This window comes from Micromys minutus, assembly GCF_963924665.1.
Source record: "Micromys minutus genome assembly, chromosome: 30".
Lineage (NCBI taxonomy): Eukaryota > Metazoa > Chordata > Mammalia > Rodentia > Muridae > Micromys > Micromys minutus.
Window position 1 is genome coordinate 28,655,389 of NC_137965.1, and position 15,111 is coordinate 28,670,499.

General features: G+C 34.9%; 1 protein-coding gene across 1 annotated transcript; it reads left to right on the plus strand.

Annotated features, from left to right (window-relative positions):
* Positions 1 to 8,723: 8,723 nt before the first annotated feature.
* On the plus strand, positions 8,724 to 9,659 carry LOC308439943 (vomeronasal type-1 receptor 4-like; the record flags this gene model as incomplete). The annotated part of the gene is made up of 1 exon (XM_080941887.1): positions 8,724 to 9,659. The coding sequence occupies one exon, from the start codon at positions 8,724 to 8,726 to the stop codon at positions 9,657 to 9,659; it is 936 nt and encodes a 311-aa protein (XP_080798013.1).
* Positions 9,660 to 15,111: the final 5,452 nt, after the last annotated feature.

Below are 15,111 nucleotides of genomic sequence, written 5' to 3' on the forward strand. Positions count from 1 at the left end.
TGGGCTTTTTTTGGTTGTGAGGCTTTTAATGACTTCTTCTGTTTCTTTACATGTTATAGGATTATTTAGATGGGTTACTTGGTCCTGCTTTAAATTTAGGATCTTGTATCTGTCTAGGAATTTGTCCATTTCCCCCAGATTTTCCAATTTTGTGGAGTATAAGTTTTTTAGTAGGATCTGATGATTTCTTGAATTTCCTCAGTTTCAGTTGTTATGTCTCCACTTTCCTTTCTGATTTTGTTAATTTGTATACTCTCTCTTTGCCCTCTAGTTAGTCTGGATAGAGGTTTATCAATCTTGTTGATTTTCCCAAAGAACCAACTCTTGGTTTTGTTGATTTTTTCAATGATTCTTTTTGTTTCGATTTGGTCTATTTCTGCCCTAATTTTGATCATTTCTTGCAGTCTACTCTTGTTGGATATATCTGCTTCCTTTTGTTCTAGGGCTTTTTGCTGTGCTTTCAGGTTGCTGATGTAAGCTCTCTCCAGTTTCTTTTTGGAAGCACTTAGGGCTATGAGTTTTCCTCTCAGTACTACTTTCATTGCATCCAATAGGTTTGGGTATGTTGTGTTTTCATTTTCTTTGAATTCTAGAAAATCCTTAATTTCTTCCTTTATTTCTTCTTTGACCCTGCATTGTTTAGTTTCCATGTTTATATAAGCTTTTTGTTGTCTTTGTTGTTGTTAAAGACCAGCAGTAGACCATGGTGATCTGAGAGGAGGCATGGGAATATTTCAATCTTCTTATATCGATGGAGGCTCATTCTGTGTCCAATTATGTGGTCAATTTTCGAGAAAGTGCCATGGGGTGATGAGAAAAAGGTGTATTATTTTACTTTAGGATGATATTTTCTGTAGTTATCTATTAATTCCTGTTGGTTCAAAGTCTATGCTAATTTTGCAGTGTCCTTGTTCAGTTTCCGTTTCCATGATCTGTCTATTGGTGAGAGTTGGGTATTAAAGTCTCCCACTATTATTGTTTGGGGTGAGATGTATTTTTTGAGCTTTAGTAGGGTTTCTTTTACAAATGTGGGTGCTTTTTTATTTGGATCATATATGTTAAGGATTGAGAGTTCCTCCTGACAGATTTCCCAGGTAATGTGTAAAAAAAGTATCCATCCTTATCTTATTTGATAACTTTTGTTTGGAAATTTACTTTATTTGATATTAGAATAGCCACTCCAGCTTGCTTCTTGGGGCTGTTTGCTTGGAAGTTTTTTTCCCACCCTTTTACTCTGAGATAGTGTCTGTCTTTGTCTCTTAGATGAGTTTTCTGTATGCAGCAAAATGCTGGATTTTGTTTATGTATCCAGTCTGATAGCCTATGTCTCTTTTTTGGGGAGCTGAGTCCATTTATGTTAATAGATATCAAGGAATATTTGTTTCTGTTTCCTGCTATTATTGCTTTTGTGGGTTGAGTTGTGTCTGTGTCTTTTTTTTCTTTTGATTTTCTTGTTTAGTTTCTTGTTTTCACTAGGCTGTATTTTCTCTCATTGTATTGAGTTTTTCACCTAAATTTCTTTGTAGTGCTGGGTTTGTGGTCATATATTGTGTAAATTTTGATTTGTATTGAAATATCTTCATCTCTTCATCTATGGTGATTGATAGTCTTGCTGGGTATAGCAGCTTGGGCTGGCACTTGTGCTCTCTTAGGGTGTGCATGATGTCTGTCCAGGATCTTCTAGCTTTCATAGTCTCTGTTGAGAAATCGGGTGTGATTCTGATTGGTCTGCCTTTATATGCTACTTGACCTTTTTCCCTTAGTGCTTTTAGTATCCTTTCTTTGCTTTGGGCACTAGGTGTTTTGACTATTATGTGTCGGGTTGTATTTCTTTTCTGGTCCAATCTATTTGGAGTTCTGAAGGCTTCTTTTATGCTCGTGGTCATCTCATTCTTGAGGGTAGAAAAGTTTTCTTCTACGGTTTTGTTGAAGATATTTACTGTGCCTCTTAGTTGATACTCTTTTCCCTCTTCTATTCCTATTATCCTTAGGTTCGGTCTTCTCATGTGTCCTGGATTTTCTGGACATTTTGGGTTAGGTGCTTTTTGTTTTTTGCCTCTTCTCTGGCTGTTTTGTCTATGTTTACAATGTTGTCTTCTGCCCCCGAGATTCTCTCTTCCATCTCTTGTAGTCTATTTGAAATGCTTGCTTCTTTGACTCCTGATTTTTTTTTTTTTTGTTTTTTTTTTGGTGTTCTATTTCTAGGGTTACCTTTTTTTAGTGTTTTCTTTACTGTGTCAGTTTCTGTTTTAAATTCCCTCTTCCATTTCTTCATCTCTTTGGTTCTGTTTTCCTCTAGTTCTTTGAGTGTTTTTCTTGTTTCCTCTTTAAAAGCTTCTGAATCTTTTTGCTTTTCCTCCTGTTCTTGTTTAAGTATCTCTATCAGTATCTTGAGGTATGATTTCAGGTCTGAGTCTTCTTTTTCTGGAGTGTTTGGCATTCCAATGTTTGCTGTTATGGGAGAGCTGGGTTCTGGAATTGCCAGGTTGTCTTGGTTTCCTTTGTACATACTCTTTTACTTTCCTCTTGCCATTTTTTTGTCAGTGATATGTTCTCACCTTTCCCTTGTATCTGGTCTGTGTCCCTGGATCTCCACTGGTCCAGATGGCACCTGGGCCGAGCCCTGTTCTGTGCCTCAGAGTTGATGGGTGGGAACAGAAGTTCCAAAGTTGTGTTCCTGGTCCCTGGATTGGGCATGGCCGGGGGTGCGCTTTCTGTGTGCACTCCGCAGAGATCTCTCTGTGCCCTGGCTGCCTAGATCTCCTATGCACCAGTTTTTAAACCTTTAGTGCCTGCCGGACTGGGTGGCAAATGGGCTGGACTCTGTTCTGCTTGGCTGCTATTTTTAATTAGTAGCTAAGCAGGAGATATTTTGAGGCTATTTTTCTTAAAATATTTAGTGTGTTATATATTTATTTATAATTGAGTATTTTCTTTGATTACATTTCAAATATTATCCTCTTTCCCGGTTTCCCCTCCAGAATGCACCTATACAATTCCCCCTCACTCTGCCTCTATGAGGTTGTCCTGCCATCCACCCACACAGTCTCTCCTACCTGCCTGCCCTGGCATTGCCCTACACAGGGGCATCAAGCCTTAAGGAGCTCAAAGGCCTTTCATCCCATTGAAACAAAACAAGGCCATATGTTCCATATGTGGCTAGAGTCATGGGTCCCTCCGTGTAAACACTTTCACTAAAGCTTTAGTTCTTGGAAGCTCTGGAGAGAAGGGAAGTCTAGTTAGTTGATATTGTTGTTCTTCCTATGAGGTCACAAACCCACTCTTCAGGCCGTTCTCTAACTCCTATATTGATGATCCTGTTCTCTGGTTTGTACATTTGTGTTTGTCATATTTTGGCAGAGCCAAAATTGACTTGGAATTTTAATTGGGAGTGCATTGACTCTGTAGATTGCTTTTGGCAAAATGGCAATTTTACTCTGTAGATCCTTCCAGTCAATGAGCATGAGAGGTCTTTCCATGATCTGATATCTTCTTCAGTTTTCCTCCTCAGAGACTAGAAGTTCTTTTAATATGGATCTTTTACATCATTGGTTGAAGTCATAGCAAGGTGTTTCATATAGTTTCTGACTACTATGATGGGTGTCATTTCTCTTATTTCTTTCTCAGCGTGTTTACCCTTGAGTAGAGGAAAGCTACTGCTTTCTTTGAGTAAATTTTATATCCAGCCACTTTCCAAAAGTTGTTCCCAGGTTTAGGAGTTCTCTGGCGAACTTTTGGGGTCACTTAAGTATCCATGTAATATATATATTACTGCAAATAGTGATTTTTTTACTTCTCCCTTTCTTCTTTTACTTTGTTTTGCGTTCTAATTGTACTAGCTAAGACTTCCAGTCCTATATTGAATAGGTAGCAAGAGAGTTAGAGCCTTTTTCTAACTTCTGATTTTAGTGAGTTTGCTTCAAGTTTCTCTCCATTTAGTTTAATGTTGCTTAATGGTTTGGTATATGTTGCTTTTACTAAGTTTAGGTATTAGCAAGGGGCCTAAACCACCAACCAATGAATACACATGGACAGACACATGTCTATAGCTGCATACGTATCAGGGAATAGTATTGTCTGGAATTGATAGGAGAAGACCTTGGTCCTCTGAAGGCTTATTTTCCCATTGTAAGGGAATGCCAGGGTGCTGAGGTGAGAGTGGGTGGATAGGAGTGAGAGCATCCTCATAGAAGCAAGGAGAGGTAGGAAGACACATGAGAGAAGGGTGAAGGGGTTAACATTATAAATGTAAATAAATAAAATAGCTAATAAAAATAGGAAAAATGAAAGCTAATTCATCATCTGTTATCCAGTTTCTCTGTGTTTAGAAGGCTCAGGGCTTTACTTGATTTCTGACTGGATCAGGCTGAAAGATTGATGAGATGAGATTATCTGTAGCAATTTTTGGAATTATTTTGGAAGCTAGATTTAGACCACCTCAGTTTAGCATCCCTATGAATGAATTTTGCTAAAGATGTACATTCTGTACATCTATCATTAGAATATTTGTATGGATTGGGCAGAACATACATCTGTTAAGGATGAACTTTTGCTTTGAACAGTGAATAGATAATTATCTTTTCATGAGTTAATTTTGCAATAACTAATGATGTTACTTCTTCTATTATGCCATCTGAAGCAGAGGAAAAAGACTCTTAAGGATTGTATAATCAACAAGATTTATTGCCTAATTTGAGGTGAAGTTTTTTTTTTCTAGAGATATTTTTATATCTAAGCAACTTACTGGGTTATTCCCCTATTGGGAAATATCAAGTTACCTGACTTTCTAGATTTTCTCTATTTTGGGAGGATCTTCTGGAGTATTTCCACTATTATTTTTGATCTATATCTCTCTGGAAAGGGTCCACAGCTCTTTCTCCCCTACTGTCAACAAAAACACAGAGCATTTCTTCCAAATTAGCATGTTCTTGGTCTACTAACTGGAGATTACTGAAGGTATAGCTACATCTCTCTTCTAGAGAAATGTTAATATAACCACCAAAGCTCAGAACCAAACACATTTGAAAATCAAAGTAATTCAAAACAATTAAAGCAATCTGAAAACATTATTGATTTAGAAATTGCTTCCTCAGAATACCCTCAATTTCAACCTATAATTTAAGATAAAAGCCTCAGTAATTTATACAACCATGTGTACTTAAATCCTTCCTGCCTTAGAGATTAATATCTCTGTGGGCACCTGGTACCGTATGCATATTTTTTTTTATATAATTCTCAAGTCCCAAATTTCTACTGAGATAGGTTAAGCTTTTGATAACCTGTATCCAATTTAATTTAATTTAATCTAATGTCTCAATATTTATTTTCTATGTCTACTTAGTGAATGTGTCAATTTCTATTCTCTGTTTCTGTTGCACCAATAAAAGGAATCAGAAATCCCATGTGGACCATTCTGAACATTTTTGAGGCTTTGCCTTTTCAAGACTTTTACATTTCTTTAAAGCATTTTCCAATCAATCTTCATTCAGTGCTAAAAACAAAACAAAACAAAACAAAATTTTTTGTCCCTCTCCATTGTTTACATTAGTATGAAGCAATGCTGCATCTAATGTCTGTCTCTCCTCCTCTTATTGTCTTTCTCCTACCAGCCAAGCTAGAGCATTTCACAACAGGACTTCACAGCTTCTTAGCTTAAGCTCTTTATATCCATTTTAAACCACTGGAAGAAATGCCCACATGGCCCATGCATATTTTGTGTATTCTATTCTATTCTATTCTATTCTATTCTATTCTATTCTATTCTATTCTATTCTATTCTATTCTATTCTATTCTATTCTCTGCTCTGCTCTGCTCTGCTATGCTATTATATGAAACAATTCAAGTACTTTTTAAAATAAATCTCTATCCTTTATTTATCTGATGGCAGTAAGGAGGCAGCTTTATTTGTCTATACCTCACTGTCTTCTACTTAATAAGCAGCAAGACTGTGTTTCTTTGTTCTAGTTTTATAGCTTTATGAGAAACATAAGACACTGCTCCATAGCTGAGAAACCAAATCAACCCTCCTCTTAAAGTTATGCTATAGAATGTGTGTATTTTCTCCTTCATTCCGGAATAGCTAAACCATTTTCCTAATAAGTTCTCCTATAACATCGCAAATCATCTTAGTCATGCAAAGGATGGGCTATACACTGGCTGATTGAACATGCATCCTCCAGGTTCTATAAAAAATCACAGATGGAACACACACACACACACACACACACACACACACACACACACACCAAGTAATTTTAAAATTCTGGGCTACCTAAATAGCTAGTAACTACTAAACCATATTCTGCTACCTCAGTCCAAAACAACCCAGTGACTACTTATCCAAAATATTACAAGTCTCCATTGCTATGTCTTACAGCTCCTATGTCCATCTGGATCACACTGCTTCATCGGTATTTCTCCTTTTCCTCCCCCTGCATCCTTGCAGGTACAGCTCTACCAGTGCTTTCACACCTTCCTTTGCATAGCCATTTGTGCGCCCAACTTTATTGATGAATAAAAACAATGGGTAACAAGGACTTTAAGGGTTTGGACATTTAGTTTCTATTTTGAATTGAGACATTAGAACTAATCTATAATATATGTTTTCCATGTACATTACTCCTTCTACTGTCTTATCTAAAATGCTTCCTTACCTTTAAAAGACTCAGTCATAGAGGTATTTCATCTCATTTATGGGGTACATTTTAATATTATGGATTCAAAATGTACTCACTACCTTTAATCACGTGTATAAAATAACATAGGTTGAGAAACAGTACTGTGACACAATCTGCACTATTGATCTTCCTTAAGCTGCCTTACTTTACTCAAGACAGTGCTTTCTATTCATTGTTCCAGCCATTCCCCAGGTTGTTATGAAAGGAAGCCTGTAAATATTCATAGCGCCTGAGATCTCAGTTCATTTCTCTACATTCTTTAATCTTCTACACTTTCCAGACTTTATTCATTCTGTTTCTGTTCTTGACTATAGGGTTCTATGTCCAGGCATAACTCATGAGTGTTCAGAGAAACACTTTTCCCACTGGGGCTTCTTGATTCACAGCTGCTATTTTTAGACTCTGCAATGAGATCGCTCCAGTTTTAAAAAGAATTTGGTGACAACTTCACTTGCAGGTACAGTGTCTTGAAAACTTTTTCCAACTGGACAGCACAGATGAACTGAGTAATTCACTGCCCTATTTTCTACCGTTTACACTGTTGTCTTCTGAGGGGGTGCATGATGATCACACATACAAATTTTTCCATTTCTTTAGTTATCTATCTATTGGTTGGTTGATTTTGCTTTATATCCTGTTTGGTACTCATCCTTCCCTTGAACTCTGAGTGAAATTATTAAAACACGTTCATGACTAACAATATTATTAGAAAATTCTGAAGCCTTTGACTTTCACTGATACCAGTGGTCTTATCTCCTCAAGATTCCAGTGATAGACTAAGAAGCTTCACTTGATGAGAGGCTGCTCTGTTGGTTTAGGTTTCAAGGTTATTGAGTAGTAGCAGATTGAGGTTCCCAGAAAGGAGCAAATTACTATGTGTCAAAGATATTTTGCAGAAAAGCCTTGGAGAGGAATTGTATAGTTCATGCCATAAGCACAGTCATATCTCTACAAGTACCAGTCACTGCATTAGTGATTAGATTATTCTTAATTTATACATGCAGCTAAATTTAATAACTATTTACCCCAAGTGAAAAGTGAACTATGGGAGCTTTTGCTTACTCGAAATTTTATTCCCATGGTGAATAAATACCTGGTAATTAATTTATGCTGAATACCACTCACTATAGCTTTTTCTATGTTTATTTCAATTGAATTAAGCTTTTGAGAAGGTGGATACCCCCCATAAAATTTCCCCAAATCTGGAACGTCAAAGCTCTGCAAAGGTAGGTATATCTTCTTCTGCCATATAAGATAGCCAGGGAGTGGAATATATTCTGCGGACAGACAGTAGCAATATGTATAGCCCAATGGTCCAAATGCTTGGATATTGTATCACATAGGATGTTCCCAGAACTCTAACAGCATATAACTGAATATGCTCACATGATTATGTGACTATGTGTTGTGAGATTACATAAGAGCTAACTCTTAATAAAATGTATGCTGTCACCTGAAATATCAATTAAATGTGTTTTATTTTCTTTATAATTTTTCTATTTCTATTTATGTATATCATAAATATAATCATTAATTTTCACAATTTATCACATAATATTACATGAATTTGGTTATAATCATTGATACACTTGAAGATAGAATTTGTTATAAAAATTAAATTCCTTTATACCATGAAAATAAAATAAAAGTATATTTTTACAGTTCTTGCACGATGCTTACTAGTATTGGTTTGCTCTTTTTATTGTTTCTCTCAGGCCAAGTAATCTTATCCAGAATGCTCTATAATTTTGAATGTGGAGATATTTTTCATTTCAGAGGTGTGTTCTGAAACCTCCAGCAATCTTACAGAATTGTATTGTAGGTATGTATTATAAGATATAGTTGCTACTTTTAGAAACTTCAAGAGGGTATTGTTACAGTACATAAAGTACAGACTTAACTCTATGAATACATGTTGTTCCTGAGCTTTTAGGACCCTCTGATTTACCATCTCTGTAGCTCATCATATTATTAATACTTTTCACTTATTTTGATCAAACATGATTATGGTTGAAATTTAAAAAGTAATCATGCCCTAAAACAGAATGGAGTTTTGGAATACGGTAATCAAAACAATTTTCTTGTTACAAATTACAATTGGAATTCTAGGAAATATCTATTTTCTTCTCTACTATATAATCTTCTATATAGAATTTACATTAAAGCCTACAGATTTGATTCTCATGCACCTAATGGCATCAAATGCTTTGATAGTTGTCACTCAAGGAGTGCCCCTCACATTGGCAACTTTTGGGTTAAAGCAATTTTTAAATAATTTTGGATGTGAATTGCTTTTGTTCATTCAAAGAGTTGGCCGGAGTGTGTCCATTACCGTCACCTGTTTCTTGAGTGTCTTCCAGGCCATCACCATCAGTCACAAGGAATTCTGTTGTAAGGATCAAAAAGCTAAGACAGTAAAGTACACTGGCTGCTTTATTTCATTTTCCTGGGTATTGTCCATAATTATCAATTTTATTTTATTTGTGTACATACTTGGAAAAAGGAATAGCAAAAACACAACAAGAATCAGAGACTTTAAATACTGTTCGACTAGAGGGGGTGATGATATCAGTGCCTCACTCTATGTAGCACTGTTTGTGTGCCCTGAAATCTTCTTTTCTGTGCTCATTGCCTGGTCTAGTGCCTCCATGATTATCATTCTATACAGACACAAGCAGAGGGTTCAACACATCCACAACAGTCCTGTTTCCAGCAGAATATCACCAGAATCCAGAGCCACCCAGAGGATCATAGTGTTGGTGTGTACATTTCTAGCATTTTATACTCTTTCCTCTTTCTTACAAAGCTGCATAGCTCTTTTGTATCATCATAATTTGATACTGTTGAATATCACCTGCTTCTTTTCTCTGTGTTTTCCATCCTTTGGATCCTTTGTTGTTATGAGTAATTACACTTTTATGCCCAGACTCAGTTTGATCTGGATCTGGAATAAAATCTCCTCATCTTATTTAAGTATTTGAATGGTATACTTTACTTGATTTGCATTTATTAATTCAAATTTTACATCAAAGGATAAATAAAAAATAAATCATAGGACATTTTCCTAATGGAATGTTAGCATACATGAGTATTGGAGTTTGTCAGCTGATAGAATCAGTAGCCTATATTAGTTTTATCATATTATAATGACCCCAAGCACTCTAGAGAGTCTTCAATTTGTTCATTTGATATGAAATGAGCCACAGGGAAAAATGTTAATAAAACGGACCCTCTTGTAAATTTCATTCTGTGCGCACTGCTTGGTGCTAGAAATTTCATAGACCACATGTGAGTCCAAAATTCTAAGAACAAGGACAGATGAAATTATGGCTGGCCATGTTCTTTTTCTTAATGAGGCTCTCCCTTCATCATAGTTGGTATTGCCAGTGCCAGCCTTAGAAAAATAGGATTGAATCTTTTACCACATACAGAAACAATTCAGAAGGAATGAAGGTTTTTGACATTTTCTTTAGATTTCTTTGCTAATACATTATAGAGAGACTTTTCATTAACAGGGATATTTGATAATAAAATGCCCTTCTTGTTGTTCTGAATTTATCTTGTTTGATATCATGGTAATACTTCATCAAAACAAATCCAAATACATTAATATAACCACTATGGAAACCTGTTTTGTATTCTCCAAGAATTTGAAAAGTTGAAGTCCTATTTGTGCTAACTTTACCACTTCAGGACTTATATCTGAAAAACCCATATTATACTACAAAATATATTTTTCTATCACAAAATATTTGATTTTTATATTGCAGCAATGAGATAGGCATATCATGGATATACTGACAAATAGATAATTCAAATAATAAATATTTCAGATATGAAATGGACAACAATTAAACCAGTGTGAAAATAAAGTGTCAAAAGATTTAGTAAAAATAGTTATTTGATTATTTGATTTATTGACTGATTGATTGAGAATAAATAAAATTAAGCAATGTTACCCAAACACAGAAAGAAAAAATCGACATGTTTTGCTTCATGCAGCTTGTATCCTACAATATCTCCGCACATATATGCAAAAGCTTATGAGTCTAACTTCAGTTATAGCATTTATAAAGTAGACCTAGAATGTAATCTTATGTAACAATCAGGGAGAGTGCTCAGACTTTATTAAAGAAGTTATATCTCGGTATTAAATATTGTCAATTTAATATTGTTTGTGGTGGAGAGGGATATAAACATGGAATTGCTCCATAGAGTTTAGAACACTAACCTAATATCTATGTATTCTTTATGGCTATTCAAACATTCTACAGAGCACTGAAATGTACAAAAGGTTCACCTGATTATGTATTTCCTTTATTGTTTATTTTATTATAGCTTTGGAAACTGTTCGATTGGTGTGTTCATTACAATAAGGTGATATTTCTGTGAAATAAAATAACCCCAAAAATTTTTCAGAGATGCAGGCACATTCCATATTTAGCCATCAGTAAATGTAATGCATCATTCAAATTGACTCAATGTCAGAAATCACTCAATTACCATATACCTATTAAATGTTTTACCTTAATATTTTATTGAAATTAATTCCTTTCTCATACATATATGTTGACTACAGTTTTGCTTGTTTCTATTCCATCAGATTTCTTCTCTTCCATGATTATCCACTCCCTTTTTGTCATTACAATACAATCTGGCATCTGAACATTACAAAAACAATACAGAATATTGAAACAAAAAACACCACATTGAAGTTTCAAGTGTCAGACACTTACTGACTACCTTCTAGTATGTTGTAAGTAAAAAATTGTACATAGGTTTTTAAAAATAATGCCATAGCTAGTTACAAACTGAAAAACACATTTTTTTTTCTAAAGGCATTTCTATTACTGACCCATGAATAAATTAAAAAAAAACTGTCCTGGCTACGTTAATACACGTGAAAAGCAATATTTTGACTTAAATTGTGTAATGAGGATATAAATAACACTTTAAAGAAATACCAGAAAACAGAAGTAGGTAGGTGGAAACACTTAGAAAGGAAACACATAAATCTTTTAAAGAAATATGGAAAAATACAAGTAAATAATTGAAGAACTTGAGCAAAACCATCCATTATATAAAAGTGAACATAAAATAATAAAGTAATCACAAAGTGAGGCAGCCCTGAAGATTGAAATTATAGAGAAGAGACCAAGATCTACATATGGAAGCATCAACAATTAAATGGGATAGGTAGGAAAGTCTCAGGCATAGAAGTTACCATAAAAAACTGAAAAAACATTCAATGTAAATACAAAGTACAATAAGCTACTAACCTAATATATCCAGGAAATACAGGACACAATGAAAGGACCAAACTTTAGAATAAGACAAATACATAAGAGTGCAGATTCTGAGTTCAAATGGGCAGAAAGCATCTTCAACAAAGTCATTGAAGAAAAATTCTGTACCCTAAAGAAAGACATGGCAATAAATATACAAACAACATATAATATAGCAAGTAGATTGGATCAGAAAATATATTCCTGCTATCACACAATATTCAAAACACTAAATAAACAGAACAAACAAAAAATATTAAAATCAATAAGGAAAAAAGGACAAGTAACATGATAAATTTGTCCTATCACAATTCCATCAGAATTATTAAAAGAGACTCTAAACACCAGAAGATTTTAGAAAGAGATCATGTAGACACAAAAAGAGCACAAATGGTGGCACAGGCTGCAGTGCTCATCAAAACTCTTTAATTTCTCTCTCTCTCTCTCTCTCTCTCTCTCTCTCTCTCTCTCTCTCTCTCTCTCTATCTCTCTCTCTTTATCTCTCTCTCTTTCTCTCTCTCTCTCTCTCTCTCTCTCTCTCTCTTTGTTTCTCTCTCTTACACACACACAAACACACACACAATCAAAACCTTCTAAATAAAACCACAATTTATAACATCGCAGAAATACACCCTAATAAAAACAAGAAAACTCCTATGCAACAACAACAACAACAACAAAAGACATACAGGCACAGTTCAACCTCCAAAAGTAAAAATAGCAGGAAACCGCAACCTCTATTCCTTGATATCTGTTAACATAAATGGACTCAATTCCCAATAAAAAGACATAGGATATCAGACTGGATACCTAAACAAAACTCAGCAATTTGCTGAATACAAGAAACTCATCTCAGAGACAAAGACAGACACTATTTCAGAGTATAAGTGTGGGAAAGAAACCTTCCCAGTAAATGGCCCCAAGAAGTAAGATGAAGTGGCCATTCTAATATCGAATAAAGTAGATTTTCAACAATAAATTATCAAAAATATGATAAGGAAGGACACTTTTTACTCATTACACGAATAATTTGTCAAGAGGAACTCTCAATCCTTAACATATATGCTTCAAATACCAAAGCACCCATATTCATAAAAGAAACCCTACTAAAGCTCAGAAAATACATTGCACCACACACAATAATAGTGGGAGACCTCAATACCCCACTCTCACCAATGGACAGATCAGAAAAACAAAAACTGAACAAGGACACTGTCAATCTAGCAGAGGTTATAAACCAACTGGAATTAATAGATATCTACAGAACATATCATTTAAAAAAAAGAAAGAAAAAAAAAGAAAAAACAGAATACACCTTCTTCTCAGAACCTCATGGCACCTTCTCAAAAATGAGTACATAATTGTCCACAAAACGAGCCTCAATCGATATAAGAAGATTGAAATACTTCCATGCATTCTCTCAGATCACCATGGTCTAAGGCTCGTCTTTAACAACAACAAAAATAACAAAAAGTCCACATGCACATGGAAACTAAACAACACTCTATTAAACGATAGCAGGGTCAAAGATGAAATAAAGAAAGTAATTAAAGACTTTCTAGAATTCAAAGAAAATGAAAATATGACATACCCAAACCTATGGGATGCAATGAAAGTAGTACTAAAAGGAAAACTCATAAGTCTGAGTGCTTCCAAAAAGAACCTGGAGAGAGCACACACTAGCAACCTGACACATATTTAAAATCTCTAGAACAAAAGAAAGCAGATACACCCAAGAGGAGTAGATGGCAAGAAATAATCAAACTTAGGGAAGAAATAGACCAAAAAAAACAAAAAGAACAATTGAAAGAATCAACAATGCCAAGAACTGATTCTTGGAGAAAATTAACAAGATTGATAAACCCTTAGCCAGACTAACTAGAGGGAAAAGAGAGAGTATCCAAATCAACAATATCAGAATGGAAAGTGGAGAAATAACAACTGAAACTGAGGAAATTCTAGAAATCATTGGATCCTTCTACAAAAGGCTATACAAAACAAAGCTGAAAATCTGGAAGAAATGGATGAATTCCTAGACAAATACAAGATACTAAATTAAATCAGGACCAGGTAAATCATCTAAATAAAGCCCAGGTCCAGATGGGTTTAGTGCAGAATTTTATCAGACATTTATTGACGACATAATACCAATACTTTCCAAAATATTCTGCAAAATAGAATCAGATGGAACACTACCTAACTAATTTTTTAGAGGCTATAATAACCCAAATTCCTAAACCACACAGAGACCCTAGAAGGAAAGATAACCTCAGAACAATCTCACCTATGAAGATTGATGCAAAAATAATCAACAAATTCATTGCAAAACGAATCCAAGAAAACATCAAAATGATCATTCACCATGATCAAGTAGGCTTCATCTCTGGCATGCAGGGATGGTTTAACATATAGAAATCCACCATATAAAAAAACTCAAAGACAAAAACCACATGGTCATCTCATTAGATGCTGAGAAAGCATTTTACAAAATTTAACACCCCTTCATGTTAAGGTCTTGGAAAGAACAGGAATCCAAGAACCATACCTAAACATAATAAAAGCAATATACAGCAAACCACCAGTCAACATCAAACTTAACAGTGGGAAACTTGAAGCAACCCCACTAAAATCAGGAACTCGACGAGGCTGCCCACTTTCCCCTACTTATTCAACATAGTACTGGAGGTCCTCGCCGGAGCAATTAGACAGCAAAAGGAAATCAAAGGGCTACAAGTTGGAAAGGAAGAAGTAAAAACATCAGTATTTGCACATGACATGATAGTGTACTTAAACAACCCCACAAATTCCACAAGAAAATTCCTACAGCTGATAAACAAGTTCAGCAAAATGGCAGTATATAAAATTAACACAAACATCAATAACCTTCCTATATTCAAAAGACAAATATGTGGAGAAAGTTATTAGGGAAAAGATACCCTTCACAATAGTCACAAAAACTATGAAATACCTTGGTGTGACTCTAATTAAGCAAGTGAAGGACCTGTATGACAAGAACTTCAAACCTCTAATGAAGGAAATTTAGGAAGCCCTCAGAAAATGGAAAAAGCTCCCATGCTTATGGATTGGAAGGACCAAAATTTTTAAAATGGCCATCTTACCATAAGCAATCTCCAGATTCAATACAATA